The 22,170-nt window shown below is 37.2% G+C and overlaps 1 protein-coding gene and 1 pseudogene across 4 annotated transcripts in view; one reads left to right on the top strand and one right to left on the bottom strand.

Moving 5' to 3' along the window:
* Window positions 1-22,170, bottom strand: part of RALGAPA1 (Ral GTPase activating protein catalytic subunit alpha 1) — a 223,837-nt gene that overhangs the window by 123,100 nt on the left and 78,567 nt on the right. For 2 of the 4 annotated variants that reach the window (XM_006152371.3, XM_006152372.3), the window contains exons 17-21: window positions 11,303-11,470; window positions 8,057-8,181; window positions 6,016-6,232; window positions 4,836-5,012; window positions 897-1,049 (exon numbers count right to left, since the gene is read on the bottom strand). In XM_006152371.3, the coding sequence (XP_006152433.1) occupies window positions 897-1,049; window positions 4,836-5,012; window positions 6,016-6,232; window positions 8,057-8,181; window positions 11,303-11,470 (840 nt within the window). Of the gene's footprint in view, window positions 1-896; window positions 1,050-4,835; window positions 5,013-6,015; window positions 6,233-8,056; window positions 8,182-9,934; window positions 11,471-21,555; window positions 21,697-22,170 lie in introns of all 4 variants that reach the window. The other 2 variants (XM_014589290.2, XM_027773395.1) reach the window with 2 other exon arrangements.
* On the top strand, window positions 17,324-17,835 carry LOC106735265 (60S acidic ribosomal protein P1 pseudogene; annotated as a pseudogene).

The following is a 22,170-nucleotide window of genomic DNA, read 5'->3' as shown; positions in this document are numbered from 1 at the left end:
TAAAAAAGAAAAAGGCTTCTGAGGTAAAGCCAGTAAAACAAAACAAAACAAAATCTGCAGTTTTAACCATTATTGTTAATGCCCCTCTATTCTAGAGCACCTTCATACTACAGTGATAAATCAACATCTTTCTCAAAGTAAAGCAAACCAAATTTTACATCATTAAAGAGCAAGCAGGTGGAAAATTCCACACCTCACCCTCAAGAGAGAGGTTGTGGTCAAAATCTGTAAAACGAAAATATTATATAAAATTATCTTCAGGCTATGTGTACAAGGTATATATGAAACATATATGAAGTTTGTGTTTAGACTTGGGGCCCATCCCCAAGACACCTCATTATGTATATACAGATATTCCAAAAACTGAAAAAATCAAAAGTCCAAAACATTTCTAATCTAGTTCCCAGCATTTCAAGTAAGGGATATTCAGCCTGTACTTCATTTAAACCAACAACATTTTAATTAAATTTAGTTAATAGACTTGCAGAATCAAAATCAATTAAAAAATTATTGATTTGATAAATTTTTTCACTGTACGCTAATTGATAGGTGGTAAAAGTACCACTTTCTCCTGTGAGTCAGCAGGTTCTTCAGAATAATGATGTCAAATTAGCTACTTCTCATTTTAGGAAAAAATAGTTTATCAATAATGATAACACAATACACAAAAACAATGCAATCACTAATTCTGGGAGTGTAATTAACTGTAATAATATGAGTAAAAATCAGAATATAAATCTTTAAAAACAAGAAAAAAATGTTAAAGCAACAAATTTTCAAAAGATTTAGCAAAGTCCAAAAGATCGTAATAATCATAGTTGAGTTGAATACACATTTAAGATCTCCTGACACTAATGCCCTAAAAGGAAAAATGGCAAATAATTTTCAAATATTGCCTAGGTCATCTGGTGTCTGAAGAACAGAGTGATGGAGCTTCTCATCAAGCTGTAGATCCTTCTGTTCCAAGTGATCTATATTCAGTGTGGAAGGGGAAGGTGTCTGTGACCTGGATCCCAGAGTTGAATGGACTGGGGAAGCACTTTCTGAACCTGCAAATATAATTTCATAAAATCACCATGATGAATATATTCAATACCCTTTCTAAGATGTAATGGTTAAAACCTACCAAAAAACATAAATTTAAAACATCAAAAACTAAAATAGGTATAAAGTAGCCAAAGAAATCAATACATTTATACTATTATCCAAGCTTTCATGCCGAGGAGTCTCATCTCATGTCTACCTAAGGGGTCTGTATAAACTCTGAACTGGTTATGCTGGGTCACAGGAACCATTAGACTGAGAATGTCTACTCCCGTTCCTGGTCCAGATACCAAAATTCTGACCCATTACTTTTCTGTTTCACTTACTTTAGACTTGGGGCAATTCAAAAATTGCACTTACTCGTTATTGCACTATATGCCACTGTTAGCCTGCTTTACAGTGTTTACAGCCTTACTTCTCCACAATGTGCCCACTCCTTCCTACCAATCCAATCACCACAAGGCAGCAAAAAGATGTAAAAATTTAATCTGATCGTATTATTCCCTCACTTAACATTCTTCAGTAGCTCCTAGCTGGCCTTAGCATAAGCCCAAAGTTCTTAGTATGATTTTTCACGTCTTTCTGCAACTTTATCTCTCCACAATCCACCTAGAACTTTTATGTTCTAAGTCATTCACAATAAACAACATACATCTTTTAAACTTTTTTCAACAGTATATTTACTATTATTTAATTTGACCAAAGAGAAAGAGGCAGGGAGAGTGAGAAAGCAAGCTGCCAGATCCAAGACTCAAACTATAAGTTGGCCACGTGGGGAGTCCAGAGGCCCAACCACCATGCCACTTGCTAGCCCTGAACAACTTAAATTTATTGGAACACATTATACTTCTGTTCTTTCCAGAAAATTTTCCTTTACATAGAGCCCTAATCTTCCTATAGATCTGCTTAACTCCTTTTTGGGTTTATTTTGGAGAGGTTTTTGCTATAGGGCGCATACGCTCGCCAGACAGACAGAGACAGACAGAGAGACAGAAAGCGAGAAATCACCCCCCAGGGGGGATGGCCACGCCACAATCCCTTCTCCTCCGTTCTCCTCTCGGGATCTTGGGCATGCATGCACACACGCCCGGCTTGAGTTTTAAGCCACTGGGTCCGGGACTCGAACCGCGGCCGGCTACATGGGAGCCCAGTGACATAGCCATTACACTAACTGCTGGTCCCACTCCTTTTTATTTATTTTTATTTTTTCCAGCTTTCAGCTTAGACACTGCTTCCCAAGAAGCAAACGCTGACCCTGCCATGTGTGAACAGGAAGTCTCTACTGTATGCTCTGCCTGAACTTTTCACCTCCACATTATACCAGTTACCATACTGACTTAAAACTGCCTGTTCAGTTTTAAATATCTCTCAGTGAAATATAAACTCTGCAAGAACAGAGATTGTATCTGTTGCATACTGTAGTACGCCTAATGCCTATTACAGTATCTGGCACACAGCAGATGCTCTTACTGATTGCAATAACGTATAGCATAAATTAATCCTGTATCCAACACCTGGCAATGGCCTAGTGGAGTGCTGCTAGTACCAAGGTGAGTAATTAAAATGCTAAATTCTTTAAGTTTGTTTCACACCACCTGCCAGCCCTCTACCTCATTTTTAAGAACTGGTTTTAAATAATTTTATATTATTACTTGTAATATATTTTATGAGATATTACATATAATGTATTATGCATTATAAAATATTTTCTCTGACCTTCCCTTTGGGTAATTTAAATCCTGTGATGATAGGACTATGGATATAATTCAGTTGGTCCCTTTCCTCCACTCAGGTCCCATTCTACAACAGGGAGCAGTCAAAAGTTTTTGTCCTCTGGCAGAAAAAGTGGCAAGATATAAAAACAGAAGATTTTCCTGCCTTTCTAACCTAATTCTGTCTGAATTAGCTGAGGAAAGATGAGTAACTAATTCAAAGATGTAGAAAGCACTGCTCTAAGTTTTGCAAGTTCCAGGCAACCACAGGATGCAAAAATCACCCCACTGATAAATTTTTTAATTCCTTCTTGAAAATTATTTTTTGGGACCAGCAGTTGGCGTAATGGCTATGTCACTGGACTCCCATGTAGTTGACCGCAGTTCGTGCCCTGGACCCGGTGGCTTAAACTCACACTGGGCGCGTGTGCATGCATGCTCAAGATCCTGAGAGGAGAATGAAGTGTGGCCACCCCCTTGGGAGGTGATTTCTTGCTTTCTGTCTGTCTCTGTCTTTCTGACGAGCGCACATGCCCTATAGCAAAAAAATGCCTCTCCAAAAAAGAAAAAAATGATTTATTATTATTTTTAAGTTTACTATAGGGCATGTGTACTCACCAGAGAGAGACAAAGAGGTAAAGTGATAAAGCAAGCCACCAGTTCTGGGACTCAAACCACAGGTCGGTATCTTAACCACACCACCTGCTGGCCCCCACACCTCACTGATATTTAAGATAGAATGGATAACTATCCATCAAGGGACCGTGAACTAAAGCTAGAACTGGTGTGAACTATGGGTCAGAGTGAGCTGCTCAGGCTCACTCTAATCACTGCAATAACCATCTGATGAAATGGCTCTGCATTTAAAATGAAAAGATTTCTTAGTCCCCATTTCTCATATTTTGGTTGGTTGACTACATGTAAAAAGTTTACTAAAACCTTAATTTACTATATAAATACAGAATATTAGTGCACTGACAAAGGTCTTCTATTAGACAGTGTGCTTTATATTTCTATAATGAATATTTTGCCAAAAAGTTATAAACATCTATGCTAGGCCAACAGATGTCATGATAGTTAAGGTGCTAGATTCCTACATGGCTGACCAGTTTGAGTACTAGACCTGGTGGCTTGCTTTCTCATTCTCCTTCTCTCACTCTCTTTCTCTCGCTCTGTCTCTCTCTGGTGAGTAAATTTAAAAAATAATGATAATAATTAACAAAATATAATAAATATTTGGGGACCAGCAGATGACATAATGGCTATGTTGCTGGACTCCCATGTAGTCGACCAAGTTTGAGTATTGCACCCTGTGGCCTAAACTCACGCTGGGCGCATGTGCGTGCATGCCCAAGATCCCGAGAGGAGAATGGAGGAGAAGGGATTAAGGTGTGGCCATCTCCCCTGGGGAGTAATTTTTCGCTTTCTGTCTCTGTCTCTCTGTCCTTCTGGAGAGCACATGCGCCTATAGCAAAAACCTCCCCCTCCCCCCAAAATTAAATATTTAAAAATATATATCTATGCTAACTGAACAATAATGAGAATGATAACAGTGCAGTACTTATTAGCTTTTCTGGCTTATCTTTAAAAAATAACTGTAAAAAATGCTCTAGCCCATGTATTTATATACAAAATTTTGCACACAATATTATGTATTCAGAGAGCCCCATGTAGTTTACCCACGTGAATAGTCAAGAAATTATTTTTTTAAAGAAGTACTTTTTATTTAACTTTATTTATTGATTTATTTTCATTTGACCAGAGAGGGACAGAGGGGGGGGGGGGGGAGGGAAGGAGGGAGAGAGGGAGGGAAAGTGAGAAAGCAAGCTTGTAGGTCCAGGATTCAAATCACAGTCAGCCATGTAGGAGTTCAATGCCCTTAATCACCATGCCACCTGCCTGCTCCCAAGAAACTATTTAGAGTTTTTCCCCTCTACTGATATATGAAGATGAGTGGGGGGAAAAAACAAAAAACTTAAACAGTAATAAGTAATACTTAAATCCTGTCGAAATTCTACATGAATTCTTTGAAGGTTGAAAAAAATTTTTTCAGGAATACAATTCCTCAAGTAACATTACCTGTAACCGTTGCAACTTCAGCAGAGAAAGCTTGCTGATTAAGACTGCTTGTTTCAGAGTCAATATGGAGTGTAGTTAGACTAGCCACTTCCTGTTCTTCAGCACTCTGATGATGGCCAGAAGCTGAATCCACATCAACAGAGGATGCAATCCCAGTGTCAACTCCAAAACCAAAATCTACAGGAAGAAGAAATGCTAGTATAGGAGTCCCAATTACAAAACAAAAATATTTAAGAGATACAGTTAAATCAGCAAAATGATCATGCATTAACATTCCCCTGAAGCTATTCTATTTACATACCACACAGGCAAGTATAAATAATGTTAACACTTTGAGAACTATAATTAGAAACATATTTTAAAGGTTTCCATAGACGACTATTAATAGTACTGATAAAAGAGAGAACACATGATAGAGCATTATATAGAAACTTTTTCTGACAGCTGGTAATGCACTACTTTTCAAGTACTTTATACCCTCCTAGTAGACTGTATTTTTTAAAATGATACATGTATATGGTCCAACTCATTTTTCCTTAAATCATACTCTTGTCTGATAACAGACGGCAGTTCCCGTACAACAACACAAAACAGGGGTAACTCATAAGCCTGACTATCCTTTATTTAATGTCAAGTTTATCCCAAATTATTTTCCTGTCTACACTTCTGGTCTTAAAAATAGAATTTATTGGGACCAGCAGATGGCGTAATGGCTACATCACTGGATTCCCACGTGGTTAACAGTGGTTTGAGTCCTGGACCTGGCAATTTAAAATTCACACTGGGCACGTGTGCGTGCATGCCAAAAATCGTGAGAGAATGGAGAAGGGATCACAGGGTGGCCATCCCCCCAGGGGGTGATTTCTCACTTCTGTCTCTCTGGCAAGTGTGTGCACCCTATAGCAAAAATCTCTCTTAAAAATTTATATATATATTTTATGAAAGGACAGTGGTTTTGTTTTTTTAAATGCCTCTAGTTTGGTAAAATAAAGTGGTTCCAACCTGAGGGGATTCCTTAGAACTTCATTTGAAATTTCAACTGAAAAGTAAAACTGAAATATGTGGGAACCACTGTTGAAATAACATTGGAAAAGAAAATGATGATGACTATACCTAAGTCAGTATCAAACAGAAAACAGTTCACACAAAGCATACTACTCAAATAGAAAAAGATACTTGCTGTCAAATTTTCGGCCATCATATTGGAAAGCACTGAAAGAATCCGAATGACTGTCTGAGCTGATCAGATCACTGCTCCCAGCACTGGCAGGAGAAGTCCATTCTGACGGCACACCTGGATCATCAACAGGGCGCATCTGGTTCTGCTTGTTTAGAATATCAGGGAGGTCTTTGGGAATTTCAAGACTGCCTGGACTACTTCCTCTTCTTGTCATAGTCTAAGAATTCAAGAAACATTCTGCCATTAACAAATACAAAGTTCCATTCTCACTAAGCACCTGAAACCTTTAATTTCCAAGGTAAACATCATAATAAATGCTCAGATTTAGGGCATGAAGTAGAAAGGGAGGAACATGTTCACTGAAAAAAAAAAAAATCTATATAACTGGGCCTAGCAGGTAGCATACTAATTAAGGCCCTGGACTTTGACATGACCAACCACAGTTCAAGTCCCGGATCTGGCAGCTTGAAAGTCACTCCGAGAACCTATGCATACTTGCCCAAAATGCCCAAAATTCCAACAAGAGAAGGGAGGAGAAGGGATTGTAGCATGGTCATACCCCTGGGGGTGATTTCTCACTTTCCCTCTCACTACCTCTCTCTGGCGAGCACAAGAGTCCTATGGCAAAAAGCTTAAAAAAAAAAATTGACAATATGTAACTATACAGAGTTGGAGCCTAAAATATTGTTGGTCTAACTAGGGCAAAGACCAAAATATCGGACGGTATTTAAGCCTTAATAGGATCCATGGAGTGGATACAAACAAAAAGAGTAGAAAGAGCCAAGTATTTAAGTGGAAAAAGAAGCAAAACAAGAGATAGTGGGTGAGATGAAACAGTAACAGGAAAGATGTCATTACATAATGATTCTACAATGATTTTTACCGACTCAAACACAAACAAAAAAACTAGACTGAAAAACGAAAGGAGGGAATATAATGGAGCTACAAACAAGTTGAAATCCAAACGAAATAGAACTCCTTCAAAAAAGTACTTTGGGGCTACACTGTAGCTGTTGTGGTTAAAGTCCTGTGCATATGGAACCAGATCCTAAATGGCTGACTGCAGTTCAAATCTTGGCTAAAGTAATTTGAAAAAACATGCAGGGAGGTTGTGTATATGTACCCCAAATCCTGACAGGATGGAAAAACGGAGAAAAAAGGACTGAGGCATAACCACATGACATGGGGTTGGAGAGGAGGGGTTCTCTCTCTCTCTGGTGAACACACACATATTCTAGAAATTTAAAGAAAAAGCAATCTCATATATATGTATCTACATATACATATTTGTGTGCATGTGTTTATTTCTTCTGTGACGGAGTCAAAGAAACAGGCACCAACACAGTCCCAGCATTGCCATCTACCCCTGGCTTTCAGCCAGCCCTGGATCATGTGCAGGTACTCTCTTGGTATACCCAGCAAGGTCTCCAGATCTGAACCAGGAACCCTCCCATGTGGGATTGCCTCACAGAGTGCTGTGTTTTACCCTGTACCAAGTCCAGCCCCCAATCTCACATATATTTACCCTTTCCTAATAATAAAGCATTATTAGGGATAAAACGGCTTCAATTTTCATTTTACCATAATCCTAATATTCAAGATAAAAACTTTTAAATGTGTTCAAAAGTAATTAACGAGTAAGTAATATCTGTGTGTTGAAAACTATGGGAGCAGGGCCAGAAGACCACATTGTTATCCTTCCTGTTGAGGACTAGCAGCTAGCACCAAGGTAACCTATGAGCAAAGATGAAAAGGGGAGGACCAGAAAGGTAGTGACTTAGACTCTTGAAATAGGAATAAGAGCTATTTCTAATCTTTCACATCAGTGAAAAGTATAAGTCTACTTTTCTTATGTTCTTGGATTTAAAAAAAAAAACTCAAAAATTTAAATTCAAAAAAGGGTTAAATTTCAGAGGAAGGCTATTTTGAATAAAAATTTCCACATAGATATTATATACATACACATACATATGTACATAGTACATATCTTTTAGTTTCTCTTCCCTCCTCTCTAAAACCAAATAAATAAAATAAAACTTACTGAGGCATTACCACTTCGAAGTCGTTCTGCTATAAACTCATCCATCAGATCAGGAACATTAGCACTGCTGCTGCCAATATCACTATTAAGAGGAGGCAGTTTTGGGCTCATGTCCTCTTTATTGACTAAAAATAAATAAATAACTATATATAGTGAGGAAAAACTTAACTGTATTTTCTAAATTTGAAAGAAACAAAAATAATGCAAAACAAAGTACCTATGCCATATCAATTATTTGTAAAACATGCATTTATGAAGAATTTCCCTTTTAGATTTAATTATAAGAATTAGTAAATTGATATTTACTTTATTTAACTAAGCAGATGTTAGTCAATCTTCAGTATAACCTTAAATAGCAAGAAAGCTTAGAGATCAGCACTAGTTGAAGTTAGGTTAATGTTGCCTATAAAGAAACTGGTATGTTTATCTTTTTTCTTGTCTCTATGCTTCTATTTACAGTCTCAATAATTTATAATTCCATTTTTTCCCCAAAGAATATTTGCAAGGAATGTATTCCTTGAATCTATGCAAATGTCAATGGGCCACAAATGAATTTATGTTTGGGCATTTTTAAGTAAAAAATCTATTCTTTTAATATAACATTGTTTCTCTCCACTAAGAAATCTATCTTTAGCACTTAAAAAAAGTTTATTTTCACAAATGTTTTCATAGTTATATAAATAACTATTTTGACTTTAAGACTACATTATGATTTACAAAGCAAGAAAACTTTAAACTTGGGAATCTTTAGAAAATAAGATTTGCTTAGGTCACTACTAAGCTACTGAAAAGTTAGAGTCTGCAATCAAAAGAAAATCAGCACTGTTTATATTCCTAATGAATTACAAAGCATTTCAGGCTAAGAGAATACACTGGTCAGAAACTCACTGTAAAATACCATTATCTTTATATTACTGGCCAGGCTTTTGCTAAGCTGTCAAATACTGCCCTCAGGTGGCATTAATGGCTCAATGCAAGATGCATCATACAGCATTGTTAATCATGCTAACAAAACCATGTTAAAACAAATAAAATCAAAACCTACCTTACTGCTGAAAGTTAATTTTCTCTGTCTGTAAGGTTATGTTTTAACTTTGAATCAAGATAAAACAGTTACCATACTCGTTTTGTGTAATCTGTCCATAGAGGTTCCATATTTCAACCATGACTGGCAATCATGAAACCTTTATGCACATCTAAAGTCTCAGAAAATAGAAAAGTAATTGTTTCAAAGAATAGCTTGCATTCTATACAAATGAATGCAAAACTAAAAAACCTATACCATGTTTGCAAATGGCTTAAAAGTGATAAATCACTTGGAGATTTGACAAATAATTCACTCTTTAATGATTATTAACTATAATGTTGGAGCTGGTTATAGGACCTCAATTTTTATTATGTTAGATGTCAAAGTCATTTTCTACTAAGAAAAAAATTATAAAACCAGATGAGTCAGCAGTAAAAATAACTTAATGACATATAGCTGGTGCCCTTTTAAATATGAACTACAGTGGGGTGAGGGAGAAAGTATAACTCCTCAGTAAACTTAATTTCAAGATTCATGTGCAATACATTCAGAAAAATATTTGATTTAGGTAGCCTGTAAAAGATAATTGAATTTTTCTTATATGATCTTCTGTCCTGTCTTGTTCAGCAGCAAAGAGGTTTAACTAAATGCCTTATAAGGGAAATTAGTAATTTAAATAAACATCTTATGCTGGGAAAAATACAGCTGGGAAAAGGCGCATGCATAACCAAACAGAGAGAAAGCAGTGACCATCCCAAAGCTTTTTGATTGCTTATAGCTTGCTTCAGTTGCATTAAGCCAAACTGGTGCTGTCTTTCTCCTTTTGCGCTCTGCACATTGTTAGTGCTCACCTGCAGCTTTCCTTCCAAAATAGCCCATTACATGACTGTACAGATCCCTCAGTGGAGCCTCTGGTGGCATTCTGTTCTGCCTCTGTGGGGAAACATTTGCCTTCGGCTTCGAAAGAGCATGGACAACAGTTTTATAAACGCCACCCAGGGAGCCCTGCTGTAGTCCTGCCTCATGACTTGATGACCTGAGAGTACTACGGCTACCTAATGGATTACTTGCAATTCCCTCTTTGTGTAACAGAGTGGTGGGAATCTCCGTAGATTCCTTCACTGTTTTACTACTTATTGATGCTGTACTAATGGTATCGAGAGGCCTGTATACACCAGGTTTTACTAGCTCTGCAGCACTACTTGAGCTGGTATGGGTGCTGCTGGTACTACTGCTGCTACTACTACTAAAGCCACTGAGTTTCCGCAGTCTCATCTTCCATGGAGCCTCTTTGTTTTCCAGAGGATTATAAAATTGAACTGACTCTGTAGATGGTCTAAAAGTAACATGAACACTATTTCGTTTTTTAGTAGCAATTTTCATGATTTTGGCTCTATGAGTTACTGTTTCTGACAAACTCCTTTTAGTTGGAGAAAGCTTGCTAGTATTTGTAACATGAGGCATTCTACGGTTAATAGGTGCTTTCAGTGTCGTTTTCTTGGCATGCACATGTGGGGCAGTGATTTTTTCATTAATTTGCATGCCCTTAAGCTTTTCAACCAGTGTCATATCTACACAGGTATCTAATTCTGTGGCTGTTTGTCTATAAAGATATTTCCTTTTTTCTTTATCACAAGGACTGCCTGAACTAGGCTCTGATGACTGTTTATCATTGTTAAGTTGTTTAGATTTTTCAGAAGTTTGTGTTCTCGTAAAACTGTCTGACTGATTAGATGCAATATTACTCGTGAAGTCAGCTGAATTTAGTTCTTTTTGAAACTGTATGTTTTCAGAAGTCCCAACGAAAGAGGTGATATTTTCTGGTTTAATTTCCTGATCTATGTATTCTAATTTATCTAAGGATGATCTTTCATCCCTACTTACGGCAATGATCACTTCCTGAGAAGCTGCATCTTTACCTATCTCACTTTTACTATATTCCTGGTTTTCCTTAAAATATTCTTTCAGAGAGGAAAGAAGATCGTCATCTCCTTCAAGGTCAATGTACTGGATTTGTTCAAAAGCTGAATCTGCAAGTTCTACTGGACCTATTAAATGACAAAGATGGTCATATATGCTATCACCAACTTCCAGAGAAGACTCTCTACTATGAGTATCAATGATGTGGCTTTCAGTGGATCTAGTTATTGAAGAAGCCTCTGTGGAACTCTGCAAGCTTGGTGCATGACGGGATGAACTGTCAATGACAGGAACTGCACCTTTGGCTCTTTCAACAGTGAAAGGTTCCAAGATGTCAGAAGTGCTGCTACTTCGAGGCAATGGCTGCTCCTCATTCAAAGCACCAAAAACTTCATTTCCAGTGTCTTCACTTTGTGAAAAATGTCTGACTCTAGTTGAACGAGGAAGTATTTGAGCATCATCAATATCTGTAAAAGAGAGAAACCACATCAATCTAAAAAAAAGTACATGAACATAAAAAGTAAGTACTAATACCCTAAGAATATGCTTTAAAATAAAATAAAAAAATCTGAGTTTTTTTGGTAAATGAAATAAAAATTTAAAATACAGAACTTTTTTTTTTTAATGATAGGCACAAGCCAATATAGCATGTAATGTCAATGAATTAGAATACTACCAAAATACATTTTAAAATGTTAACATGCACAGAAACAGATAGTGAGGTGATGAGACATTTGGAAGTGCCGTTCAAGTTAGAGCTGTGCCAATAAATCCAGGAATTCAAACTTCTTATTCAATTTTCCTGCTTGTTTAAGCCCCAAGTAGAGCTTAGCATAGAAATCTAAATACACCACTGTAGATACTGAAAGGACCTCATAAATCCCCCTGCTTCCTTTCTGAGCAAGCAGGAGGCATCATCTTTTCTTTGACTCTGTCTGTTCACATATTAGAAATGGAAATCTCCATCCTCTTCCTAAAATTCTTTTTGTGAGGAAACTATTTATTCTACTAATGCATATTTGGCATAGTTACCTAATTTAACTGTTTTACAGATGAAGAAATTAGGTCTACAAAAGTTAAGCTACTTTCTCAAATTTATAATTAAAAATAAAGTTAGAGATACAGTATTAATGTTTCATGCCACTGTATCTTTTTCACTGCCTTAAATATTAAATAGATGACAAATTCTCGAGAATATTTATGAAGTTGAAAATCACAAGATAAAATTTATTTAGCTGTTCAGCTATATACATATTCTCAAAAAGGATTTTAGAAGTTTGCTATGAATCTATTATGGTATCTAAGATACCTAAAAAAAAAATTTGTGTGTGTGTGTGCACGCACGCACGTGCGTGTCCCTAGATATATACGTCAGCAAAAATAACAAAAAAAGAACAGGACAAAAAAAGAACAGGGTCAGCAGGTGGCATACTGGTTACGGCGCTGACTCTGACATGGCCGCCCACAGTTCAAGTCTTGGACCCGACAGCTTGAAAAATCACACCGGGCACATGTGCGTGCATGCCCAAGATCCCGAGAGGAGAATGGATGAGAAGGGATTGCAGCGTGGCCATCCCCTCTTGAAGGTGATTTCTCACTTTCCCTCCTACTGTCTCTCTCAAGTGAGTGCATACGCCATTATGGGAAAAAAAAATTTTTTTAATAATGAAAAAAAAACAAAGTGTCAAAAGTCAACTGTGCTACTTACTAACTTGTAACACAAAGTTAAAGAACTATAATAGAACTATCAAAATGAGAAATTTAGATCCAGGGTAAAGCAATGACTTGTCCAATTTCACAAGGTAATTTATTGATGGTGCTAAGTCCAAAGCTTGAGTTTCCTTACTGTAGACTCTGAAACTAGCTCCCTCTCTTATAAAATTGTGAGTTATTAAAATTGTTTTCGATATCTATGCTCTAGATGATAGGAGGCGAGTCCTTCTGCTATTTCATTAGTATCATCATCTTTGCATGAGGTCCAGAAGGATCCTCTTTATACTAAACTCGGATGAACAGAGGTTTATATTACAAAGATTCTATTATTTTTATGGAGACAGAGGTGTAGGGTCCTAAAAAAATCTTTAAAACATATAGTATCTCTGAAGTTGAAACGTTACATTTTTTTGTCATTAAGCTGAAAATACTTCAAAAAATAACTCTTTCTTATGGACTCCACTTAGAAATTTTCCTTAGTGAAAAAGGAAAACATTTTCTTATAAACTTCACATCTGTGCATTTATACTCATGAAGTATTTATTACTGCAGCAGACAACTAATATATACTTGTGCACCCTGACAAGTGTAATTATCGGGTCATTGGAAAAGTCATGGCACATTTTTTGCTTAGAAAAATATGCCATGATATTGGAAAAAATGCAAAAAATGTGCCATGACTTTTCCGATGACCTAATAGTTTGATTTGTTATACCTCCCATAATAGATAATAACTGCTGCCTTGAGGACAGAGGATATATTCAGCATATACTCCAAGTTTCTTTCCACACAACATTCTTAAAAACTTGGCTAAGGATAAAGACTATATAGTTTTTCTAAAAAAAAATTAAGAATTTAATAGTTGAAATTTTATCAAAGTTCAAAATTAAGATTTCAACATTAAAATAGAATATTATGACACTAACCATTGAATCATCTTCTAAAAACCTAGAATAGTTTTTTAATTTTTAATATCCTCTGGTGATATTCTACAATTTTTCCATTCTAAAGAAGACAGGAAAGATTACTGTGAAGTTCTACTCCTAGGAATTTCTTCCTAAATCTAGTCCTCATCTTGTTTAGTAGAAAACCTAACCATTATTTCAGTCTAAGTATTTTTTCCCAAAATTTTGGTATCACATATAAATATCGAAATTCATTCAAGTTTAAGACAGCAAGTGTGCATGCACTCTACAGCGCACATAGGTATATCAGACACACAAACGTACATTTTTCTCTGCAGAACTCAATTAAAGTAATAAAATGCTGTTAATAAAAGATCTGCCCTGGGGGGCCAGCAGGTGGTGTGGAGGTTAAAGTGACTGGATCCAAAGGGCCAACTGCATGGTTCAAGTCCCAGACCCCGTGGCTTGAAAAACACGCTGGGCACATGTGTGTGGATGCCCAAGATCCTGAGAGAAGAATAAAGGAGAAAGGTCTGAGGCGTAGCTTTCTGTCTCTATGGTGAAGGCATGAGGCATATAACAAAAATCTCTTTAAAAAAAATAAATAAAAAGAGTTTCCTTTTATTCCCCAAATTACTAAAGAGTTGCAGGTAAATATTTTTCAGACAAATTCTACTTCTAATCAAAAACTACCGTGACTGCCTGAGTAGTTTCACTCTTGTTTTATTAGTCTGTTTCATATTAATAGTTTTCCACAGGGACTATCAGCTACACAGGGGAGAGAAAGAGAGAAATCATTCCCCAAGGTGGGATGGCCATACTGCAATCCCTTTTCTTCCATTCTCCCCTTGGGATTTTGGGCACATGCCTGGCATGTTTTGCAAGCCACAAGGTCTGAGATGCAAACCACTCAGTTGGCCATGTGGGATACAGCTGCCTTAACCACCATACCACTGCCCGGCCCTTGTTTTGTTTTTTAATGAAGTAGTTACAGAACTTCAGCTTCTGCTCTCAGAAATACACCCAGAAAATATTTTATTATGAGTTCATTTAAGCCTGCTTATATGAGAAAGAGATGTAAACCCATCAAAAACTGTTTTTTCCCTACCATTCGCTTTCCTTATTCTTTCTGTATATTCTAAATTAAAATTTACCCAAACCTTGGAGCATAATTAGTTTGATTAGTTGAAGATCTAAGACTTTGGTGATTTTCCACTTTAAACTTAGCACTATTTTTTTTTTTACTAATTTCTATTCATATAACTTGTTTCTCCTCTCTCAACAAACATAATACCAGATTTCTAATTAGTCTCCAAGAACCACAGGGCAGTATCAATCCAGTAACTCAGATTTCTATCATGTAAACTTGCATAATAATAATCTTGTCCAATTTTCATAGTGTTATTTATTTTTGATTTGCCAGCATACATGCTTGCTGGAGAGAGAGAGAGAGAGAAAGAAAGAGAGAAAGTAAGTCAGTCAGAAAGCACCCCCTCTAAGGGGAATGGTAATACTGCAATCTCTTCTCTTCCATTTCTCCTGTCTTTTGGGATTTTCAATGAGCACACAGGCACACATACCTAACATGTTTTTCAAGCTGCTGGATCTGGAACTTGAACCACACTCCATCACTCCACACTCGATCTGGTCGCCTAAATCACTATGCCACTGGCTAGCTAGTGCCAATTTTCAAATTTAAGAGAGTAGTTTGATGTTTCCATAATTCTCTCTGGAACTTTAAGGCTCTAGATGTCTATATCTGTACTTAGAAAGGTACACTATCCTGGGGCCAGCCCCACAGTGCAGTGGTTGAGCGCTGTGCATTAGAAGCCAGATTCCGAATGGCTGACTATGGTTCAAGTCCTGGTCTGGGGTACTTGGGAAGTGTGCTAGGTGCATGTGTGTTCTTGCCCAAGGTCCTGATGGGATGGAGAAGTGGAGGAAAAGGGATTATGGTGTGACCAAGGCTTGTTTGGGGACGCTTTCTCTTTAGACCTGTTTCTCTCCCCCGGTAGCTCACATGCCCTCTAGTAATTAAAAAATAATGAAAAAGACAGGTGCACTCGGCTTTAAAATGTTTGAAAAATACCAGATTAAAGTTTTTTTTTTCTTTTTAAAAAATATTTTATTTAACTTTATTTATTTACTTTTTTTTTTTTTAATTTAACCAGAGAGACAGAGCGAGAGAGTGAGAAAGGGAAAGTGAGAAAGCAAGTTGCCAGGTCTGGGATTCAAACCGCAGTTGGCCATGTGGGAATCCAGTGCCCTTAACCACCATGCTACCTGCTGGCTCCATGTTTTGTTTTGTTTTTTCCAACAAGACTTCTGAGGGCCTTTAGTAATTCGCTGTGTACTATGAATCTTCAAGCTTTTTCTCTATATACCTATTTCCATATCCTGTTAAACCTTCTAAATGTATACATTAGCTTTAAAAGTTGACTGCAGGGTCCAGCAGGTGATGTAGTGATTGGGGCACTGAACTGCCACATGGCTGACTGCAGTTTGAGTCCTGGACCCAGTGGCTTGAAACTCACGCCAGGCACATGTGTGTACATGCACAAAATATCGAGAGGAAAATGGAAAATGGGATTGTGGTGTGGCCATTTCCTCCGGGGGGAATGATTTCTCATTCTCTCTAATGAGCACATACACCCTATAGTAAAAATCTCTTCAAAAAAAAAATGCTGACTTCGTTTGCAAGTCAGTTCTCAGTAAAGGAAAGCTTTCTGCTGCTAATCTTTCAAAATGATATGCTTCTTGCCTCTTTAAGTCCTAAGAGAAAATTAATTTTTAATTCTAAATAACTAACTCTAATTGTGTTTTATACACACATATGCAGCAAAAACATTGTAAGCTGTCAATAAATTAGCAATGGTTTTAAGAGGATTATTTGTATTTTTATATGCTCCTCTGCATAATCCATTTTCTGAAAGAACGTCATTTTGGTAATTATACATAAATTTGATTTGCTTTAGTGACTGGTGTCTCAGCATTATTTAAACTGTTTAAAAATTTTGTTTTCTTTCATGAGGACAGAGACAGAGATACAAGCCTCCCAACAGGATCCCCATGCAGTAATCTGGCTCTAGTACCTTAGGTGGCTGGGATCACTGACACTTTCACACCCAGTATACTTAGGGAGATTCCAATATGCAAGCCCAGAATCTTTCCTGCATGGGTCCAACTGTGCCACCATTGTGCAACTGTCTGGCCCTGAACATCACAAAAATCTTTAAAGTTATCACAGAAAGCATTTTACCTCAAATGGGGGAAAACAGCCACAAGAAATCTGCCATTCAGAAAATGTAAGGGGAAAGACAGTAGTGCAGCAGTAAAACACAGGCAGCCTGGTTGACCTAGGTGGGCAGGTTCAAGGGTTATGTCCACAGGCCTCCCCGAGGATGGGGAGCATGCATGATTTGGAGCTAACCTAGGCTGGAGTTGAACAGCAGTGTTGAGATCTTGTTGGGAATGCTGTCTCTTCTTCTCTCCCTCTCTCTCTCACTCATGGAAGAAATAAGTTTTTTTTAAAAAGAAAATTTGCTTTAAATGTTTTTAAAAACAGAAATGTAAAACCATAAAAGGTAATCATTCTGAATTATATATTTATAGCAAAGCAAGAATTCTGAAATAGGAACTTCTTACCCTGGCTAAGGTACTACTTTAGATCACTGTAAAGGGAACAATCTTATCTTTGTGCTTTTTTCACTTTTAAAAATATTTTAGCATTTAGCCCCTTCGCTCAGCTGCTACGAAGACGCTCAGTTCTTCCAAGGAAGCTAAGGCTGGGTTGGCATGAGGCCCTCACTTCATCTGGCCAGCTAGCACAGCGCCCAGCAGCACCTGCTCTGCACCTGTCTGCAACATGACCTCTGTTTCTGAGATCGCCTGCATCAAATAAGCCTTCATTCTGCACAAAGATGAGGAGACCTTCACAGAGGATAAAATCAATGCCCTTATTAAATCTGCTGGTGTAAATGTGGTACGTTTTTGGCCTGGCTTATTTTCAAAGGCCCTGGCCAATGTCAACATCAGGAGCCTCATATAGGGGCAAGGTAGGGGCCAGTGGACCTGCACCAGCAGCTGGTGCTGCCCCTGCAGAAGGCCTTGCCCCCTCTATTGCTGCTGTCCCAGCTGAAGAGAAGGAAGTAGAAGCAAAGAAAGAAGAATCTGAGGAATCTGATGATGACATGGGCTTTGGTCTTCTTGACTAAACCACTTTTGTAACATGTTTAATAAAAACCTGAACTCTTGTAAAAAAAAAAAATCTACACACACACACACACACATATATGCATATATAATAAATTAAAATATTTCAGCACTTAAATAATTACCAAAATATTTGTTACTGACAAAAAAAAGTTGGAAAGTCCTTAACATTCTGAAGAATAAATCTTCCCAAGATTTTAAAGATAGTAGTAGAGTATCTAAAGTTTTAAGAATTAGTGGCCAGCAGGCAGCATGGTGATTCAAGCACTGGACTCCCACATAGTTGACTATGGTTCGAGTCCTTGACCTGGCAGCTTGCTCATTCTTTCTTCTCTTTCTCTGATGAGTGCCCATGCCCTACAGCAAATTTATAAAATAGTAATAAACAAAATTAATTAATAATTCTTAAAACAAAAATTATTGACTAGGGCGAGCAGGAAGCATGGTGGTTAAGGTGCTAGACTCTCGCATGGTCAACTAAGGTTCAAATCCTAGGCCTGCCCCTTAAAAATTACTCTGGGCACAGGACCAGCAGTTGGCGTAATGGTTACATCGCTGGACTTCCATGTAGTCGACTGTGGTTCGAGTCCCGGACCTGGTGGTTTAAACTTAGGCCAAACACATGCGTGTGCGCGCATGTGTGTGTGTACCGAAGATCCTGAGATGGGAATGAAGGAGAAGAGATTGCTGCATGGCCATCTCCCCGAGGGGTGATTTCTTGCTTTCTATCTGTCTCTCTCTGTCATTCTGGCTAGAACATGCGCCCTATAGCAAAAAACTCTCTAAAAAAGAAAAAAAAAAAATCACTCTGGGCATATGTGTGTGCATGCCCAAAATCCTGAGAGGAGAATGGAGGAGAAGGGCCTGTGGAGTGGCCATCTCTCACAGTGGGTAATTTCTCATTCTTCTCATTTTATCTGTCTTATACACATGCCCTAGAGCAAAATCTATAAAATCAAGTGAGGTCTACAAACCTATGGCAATCGAATGTGTGCACCCTCTAGCAAATTAAAAAAAAAAAAAAAAGAATTAGTGACTAAAATTCATTTCAATTTCTAAAAATACATCCAAAGGGTTTTATATTAAATACATACACATACTTTAAAATAATTATTTATTTAATTATACTTATTATTATTTTAAAATTTGCTATAGGGCACTTGTGCTCACCAGACAGAGACAGAAAGAAAGAGGGAAAGTGATGAAACGAGCTGCCAGATCTGGAACTTGAACTGTGGTAGACCATGTGGGAGTCCACAGCCCTAACCATTATGCCACCTCTTGGCCCCTAAATATATTTTTTAAACAACTTGAAGCAAAAATGTATCTAAGAGATGTATACAATAAACTGGGAATTTCTTTAAGCCATATCTAATTTAGTTAAAAGAACAGAGAGATAGTTTTGTTAGCCAATTCAAGTAACTAAATTACAATGTGATGTAGGCAATCAAAATCTGTGCTACCCACCTAAGATGGAATAGTGCTTAAATGAAACACCGAAGAGACAAAATACCATATCCTAACTTTTTACTTAGAACTATATATGTAAGTAAAGAATTTTATACACATACATATAGCATATATATAAAAATATATATATGTTTATAGAGCTAAGTAAGCATCATATATAACAAAAAGATGTGATATTTTATCCCATCTATTAAACTTTCATATTATTCCATCTATAAATTTTCTAATCTTTCTACTTGTTTTGCACTAAAAGCTTAAAATATTGAAGTTACCTAATTTTCCTGATGTAAAATACATTCGTCCATACATCAAATACTTATTGTGAGGGCTGGCATGTAGAGTGGTGGTTAAGGCGCTGGACTCCCACATGGCTGACCACGGTTTAAATCCTGGAACTGGTGGCTTGCTTTCTCACATTCCTTTTCTCTTGCTCTCTCTGGTCAAATTAAAAAATCATAAAAAATAAAAGTAAATAATAAATAATTCTTTAGAAACAAAAACAAAAACTTACTGAGCATCCAGGCGTGGACAGAGGCCAAATTTTCTTTCTTTTTTTTTTTTTTTGGACAGGTTTTTGCTATAGAGCGTGTGCGCTCGCCAAACAGACAAGAGACAGACAGAGAGACAAAAAGTGAGAAATCAACCCCCAGGGGAGATGGCCACACCACAATCCCTTTTCCTCCATTCTCCTCTCAGGATCCTGGGCATGCATGCACATGCGCCTGGCGTGAGTTTTAAGCCACCAGGTCTGGGACGCGAACCGCGGTCGACTACATGGGAGTCCAGCGACATAGCCATTACGCTAACTACTGGTCTTGAGGCCAAATTTTCTATTTCATTTTTGTCATCAATTAAACTACAGGGCTAGCTCCAAGGGGACCAGATTCCACATAGCCAACTGCGGTGTTCAAGATCCAGCCCTGGCAACTTGAAAACACCAGCTGCATGTGTGCATGTGTCTCTGTATGTCTCTATATCTAGACAGATGTACCTCTTAATTATGTTACTCACCCTTCTTGGTTTAGAAGAAATCTCTGATCTTAATGAGGTCAGAAATGGTGGATGACTTCACCTGAAATAGCATTACCATTAATAAAAATGCACCGTGGGGCCAGCAGGTGGTGTGGTAGTTAAGGTGCTGGATACTTCCACGTGGCTGACCATGGTTTAAGTCCTGGACCTGGTGGCTTGCTTTCTGACTGTCACTCTCTCTCTCTATCTCTCTCTCTGGTCAAATTCAAACGAATGAATAAATAAAAATAAACAAATAATTATTTTTTAAAATGCACGTTTTCCCATATACACTTCTGTTGAATGACAAAGCACTGTATGATTTCATTTATACAAATTATTTACAGGAAAAACAAAACTAATCTGTGGTGAGAAAAAGCAAAAGTCACTGTGTGGGTAGAGAATAAGGCAGTGGATAGTTACTGACTTTCGAAAGGGTCAGTAGAGAACTTCCGGTGTAATGGAAATATTCTGCATTTTGTTGCGGGGTGGTGTTTAATAGTAGTATGTACAATTCTTAACACTTATTGAACTAAATCTGAAATCTATCTACTTTATTATATGTTAATTAAATCTTAACCAAAAAAAGCAGACCATCCTAGTACTGGAAATCAAAGATCCAAAGCAGAATTGGCAAGCTGAGCAGGTTTTTTAAGTCCTAGAAGCTGGTGTTTTACAGAACGGTTTAAAAACAAGTGAGCCCTTAGAATTCTATATACTTTTATATCTAATATAAAGATTTATTCCAAAGCAACTATATACTATGTACTTTACCCAATTACTGGTTGCCTTTACTTACTTCTGTTACTATAAATGATGGAAAATAAATTATTCAAACTTTACCATGCTGTTAGGCAAAATAATGGAAAATTAAAAGTCATGTCTCTGATTATTTTCCAAATCATCTTTTGAGAAACATCTATGATATAAATACACATTACTACTTCTTTTAATCACCTGAGAGGAAGAAAAAAATCAAACATTAATTAAAAATGTGGCCTTTTGCAATGAAAAATACTGAACGTTGGCACAGCACTAAACTTAGCACTTCCAGAATGAACTGCAAAGGTAGCATTAGAGTTCAAATAACTCAAAATGTTGATTTCTCAACCACTTTCCCAGTTTCCCACACCTCCCCCAAAGAAATTAACTTTGAAGAGTGTATTTGATTAAGCAAAATTTGAAAGCAGAGGATTAAAAAGTGAAAAAGGTGGTGCAGAAATTAGCAGAGGTGGCACTACCTGAAAGCTCATCAGAAAGGGGAGTGAGAACAATATCAGGCAAGAAGGGTTTGGAAGTATGGATCAGAACAGGAGCACTTTTAGCACTGCGTATATAGGCCGATGGCAGAGCACATTCACCAATGGATCGGCTTCTCATGGCTTTAAAAAAGGAAAAGAAAGAAGTGGGGAAGGGAAAAAGAAGAGTGACTATAATGAAAGGCTTGTGTCACAGAAAAAGCAGCAACAGAGAAAACTAAAAGATACAAAGGAAGGAAATTTTAAATTAAAACATTTCAGCACAGCAAATACTGGCAAGCTGTAAGAAAAGAAATCAGAACACACACAACATTTTGAATGTAAATTTTTTGGTGTAAAGCAGGAAAATGCTTTTTATTATTAGCAGTTACAATGGAATAGCATTACAAAACAGCAGACACATTATTTAGCACTATGTTCTCAAATCCAAGGGTTTAAAATTTCACTGAATGGCAACACCAAAAAGAACTCAATATTATTAGTTCAACAGGGACTATTTGATAACATATTTGGGTATTTTTCTAGGTAATTCTGAACCATTCTTCTTAACATAACTGATTTCTACAAATACATCATTCCTATTTTCATACTCTTTCC

Source organism: Tupaia chinensis, unplaced genomic scaffold, assembly GCF_000334495.1.
Source record: "Tupaia chinensis unplaced genomic scaffold, TupChi_1.0 Scaffold000350_1, whole genome shotgun sequence".
In the NCBI taxonomy this organism is placed as follows: domain Eukaryota; kingdom Metazoa; phylum Chordata; class Mammalia; order Scandentia; family Tupaiidae; genus Tupaia; species Tupaia belangeri.
Note: the sequence above shows the minus strand (reverse complement) of the source record. Positions and strands in the feature narration are given on the sequence as shown.